Source organism: Thalassophryne amazonica, chromosome 7, assembly GCF_902500255.1.
Source record: "Thalassophryne amazonica chromosome 7, fThaAma1.1, whole genome shotgun sequence".
Taxonomy (NCBI): domain Eukaryota; kingdom Metazoa; phylum Chordata; class Actinopteri; order Batrachoidiformes; family Batrachoididae; genus Thalassophryne; species Thalassophryne amazonica.
In genome coordinates, this window is record NC_047109.1 from 83,684,351 (window position 1) to 83,688,259 (window position 3,909).

Here is a 3,909-nt window from a genome sequence, read left to right on the forward strand (position 1 = left end):
CTCTACCTACATAACGATATCACCTGTGTACCTTAAAACGACATCCACTACAACACCACTGCAATAAACACTAACTTTACTAAAGTAGTAATTAGATGCTGACACTGTTAGGAAGGTTAACCAGCTCTGCTGTCATAAATGAAATGTGTTATTGTGTAAAATTATTTCTAAAGCTCATTAGTCATTTAATCACCCAGAAAGCAGATTGGGATAACGGGGGGGGGCATCTTGATATGGCACACCTGTGAGGTGGGATGGATTATCTCTGCAAAGGAGAAGTGCTCACTATCACAGATTTAGACTGGTTTGTGAACAATATTTGAGGGAAATGGTGATATTGTGTATGTGGAAAAAGTTTTAGATCTTTGAGTTCATCTAATACAAAATGGGAGCAAAACCAAAAGTGTTGTGTTTATATTTTTGTTGAGTGTAGTAAGGGATGTATATTAATAAACACAAAACATGAATGATCTTGTGTTTATATTCTCTGCAATGAAATAGAAATCAATGTAAATGTCAGAATCACTGCATTTTCCCACTTTTTCTGAATTGGAGTTGTATTTTCAATCTTAGGTTGACTTATTCCAGTTTCTCAATTGAGAATTGTATTTCATTCCTGTTTAATTCAGGATAATCTTGTTTTCAACTGGTCTAATTTTCACAACAAGGAAGACAGATTAAACAGCTTTTAAACCACTTCAAAAGCATTTTGAACATGTCATTGTTTAATGACATTTCTTTATTATTATTATCTTTATATTTATGGTATATCATAATCATCTTCCAAAAGCTTTAAATGGCTCCAATAAGACTAAAATTACAAAGTTTAAATATGGATAAGTTAGACATAACTTGGTTACAACTGTTCTAAAACAGCGGCAGTTTTAAACTGCCACTAACCTACTTTATTGAGTCAGCCCATAGTTTTTAAATATTTTTAGGAGCTAAAAACAACTTTGCATCTTTGGATTTTTGCCATTTTTAAAATGAAAACCAATCATTTAAAGACATCTGGATTCTGGAAATGTGCAATAGCCATTTTTAACAATTTCTGACATTTTATAGTGGAAACAATTAATTGTGACAGAATAGCCAGATTACTCACCAATGAAAACATTTACTAGTTGCAACCATACATTTGTTTTTTTACTCTTACTTGTAAATGACAATCAATCAATCAATCAATTTTTTTTATATAGCGCCAAATCACAACAAACAGTTGCCCCAAGGCGCTTTATATTGTAAGGCAAGGCCATACAATAATTATGTAAAACCCCAACGGTCAAAACGACCCCCTGTGAGCAAGCACTTGGCTACAGTGGGAAGGAAAAACTCCCTTTTAACAGGAAGAAACCTCCAGCAGAACCAGGCTCAGGGAGGGGCAGTCTTCTGCTGGGACTGGTTGGGGCTGAGGGAGAGAACCAGGAAAAAGACATGCTGAGAGATCGATCACTAATGATTAAATGCAGAGTGGTGCATACAGAGCAAAAAGAGAAAGAAACAGTGCATCATGGGAACCCCCCAGCAGTCTACGTCTATAGCAGCATAACTAAGGGATGGTTCAGGGTCACCTGATCCAGCCCTAACTATAAGCTTTAGCAAAAAGGAAAGTTTTAAGCCTAATCTTAAAAGTAGAGAGGGTGTCTGTCTCCCTCAATGAACAATGAACATAATATTAGACACCTTTTAAACTCAACACCTCTAAAAAAAAAATAGTTGTTAAAGTGTATAGCACCTCTAGATCAGCACACAAACAACTGAAACAGCTGTCTGAACGAAATCCATTTTAGATGGGGCGTTAAATGCAGGATTATTGGATTGCACTTCATAACACAAGTGTGTCTATTTTTCTGGCCACAAAAGTTGTAGCTGAAGAAAAGGTCACATCCTGAGACAAACATTTGACTAAATAAGCTGATATTCTACAATATAGAACTTTTCTAGAAAGACAGACACCCGAGCAATGTTTACTGGACTGACTGGAGGTCGGTTTAAACATACCCACGCCTTTATTTATCACTAAAACCGCAGTTTTAGAGTAAACATAAGGGGAATTGCACCACAACTCAGGATATCCCTTACCAAAAAATAGTACTGATAAGTATATAAAAAGTAAACTAGAAGTATACTTGAAACATACTTGCATATACTACTTTTTGGTAAGGGATTATTTTACCTTTTTGTTCTTAACATCCACTAGCTGCCAAACCAACTGCACAAGTTCCTTCTCGTCAGATCCCAGCAGCTCTCCGCTGGCGCCAGATGTGGCGGTGAACACCACCACCAGGTAGTCTACCTGCGCCGTCATCTAAACGCAACTTCAAGCGAAAAAAACCGAGCCAAAACCACACCAAACCCAAAGAACAGCGCGTTAAGACACGGCGGAAAGGAGCTGGCTGCGGGAGTAGACGGGAATAACCACCTTTGACACCTGAGGGTCAAGGTGAGCTCAGTAAATACAGGCTCGGGGCGTTAAGCTTCGCACGCTAACCATCGCGGAGTAATGGCTGAAAATGTTCCCCGTTTTTGTGTAGTGCAACTACCTGTCTGAACACGTGACACTCTACCTGCCCCCTCCCTCCTACAGGTGGCTTACAGACGTGGCAGCGCCTTCCGCGCGGAGCAGAAATTTTTTTTTTTTTTTTAATAATAATTTCCAGGAGCAGGTTTAGTGGCATTGTGAGTGGAAGGTAACCGCGACACCACGGCCACGCGGCGCGTGCAGGTGTTCAGCCGACCGTAAACCGGATGTTGAATTGTTTTCATGAGAGGTCGGAGGAGATTCCACCACAGCTGGATGTGGACCCACTGTAAAGTTCACTGTGTGGACCCCAGCAACTAGAAAATGACGTATCACCTCAAAAAACAAGCAAACAAACAACAAAAAACAACAACAAAAACTATAGTTTTGGGAAGTAGGGATGGACAAGTGGTGTGGATCAGGAACCCAGGGTGGTTATAGTGGATACAGCACAAAAAAAAAAAAAAAATCCAAAGTCCACTCACCTATTCCTGCGGCTCTCTTCATCCATATCCAGTATTTGCGTTTATTTTATTTTTATTGAGGCTCGCATTAAATAGCACTGTGATTTCAAAACTTTGACGTCATAATGTCATAATAAATTAATAAAAATTGTCTTTAATGAAATAAATCTAAATTTTGAATATATTTGCAAATAAGAAGTGGTTTGAGTAAAATACTTAAGCAGATATCTGAACAAGACAATGTTGTACAAACTTACCTTAAATTACCCCAAAAGTCTCAGTCAGTCTATGTTTTTAATAAAATGTCATCTAGAGCAATGTATGATAAAAGTCACTTGTTTGGCAGAGATCTGAATGAGGACATTGAGAAGGACTCATATATCAATCAATCAATCAACTTTTTTTTTATATAGCGCCAAATCACAACAAACAGTTGCCCCAAGGCGCTTTATATTGTAAGGCAAGGCCATACAATAATTATGAAAAACCCCAACGGTCAAAACGACCCCCTGTGAGCAAGCACTTGGCTACAGTGGGAAGGAATATATATATATATATATATATATATATATATATATATATATATATATATATATATATATATATATATATATATATATATATATATATATATATATATGTGTGTGTGTAACATGAATGTAAATAATGCAGTTTATCTTGTGCGGAAACGTGACATTTCCGTAATGAACCCTGAAGGCAGCATGCTCCGCATCTGTTCTGGCTACCACTCAAGTGTTTTTTGAGCGTGACCGTTCTTACATCTTGCTAGTACTACCAGTCTACCCAACTCATTGGTTTTCCTTACTTTAATATAATTATTACAAATATGTAATTATGTTTTATCTGTGTGTAGTACTTTCGTTTGTGACCCGCTGTTGTCTGGCTCGCTGTGCCCCGGAAGTG

General features: G+C 37.7%; 1 protein-coding gene across 11 annotated transcripts in view; it reads right to left on the bottom strand.

Annotated features, from left to right (window-relative positions):
* The window catches only part of esrp1 (epithelial splicing regulatory protein 1), a 46,902-nt gene extending 44,384 nt beyond the window's left edge, over positions 1 to 2,518 (bottom strand). For all 11 annotated transcript variants that reach the window (XM_034174860.1, XM_034174863.1, XM_034174859.1 and 8 more), the window contains exon 1: positions 2,177 to 2,518. In XM_034174860.1, the coding sequence (XP_034030751.1) occupies positions 2,177 to 2,308 (132 nt within the window). In that variant the 5' untranslated portion in view covers positions 2,309 to 2,518. The remainder of the gene's footprint in view (positions 1 to 2,176) is intronic.
* Between the last annotated feature and the right edge of the window lie 1,391 nt (positions 2,519 to 3,909).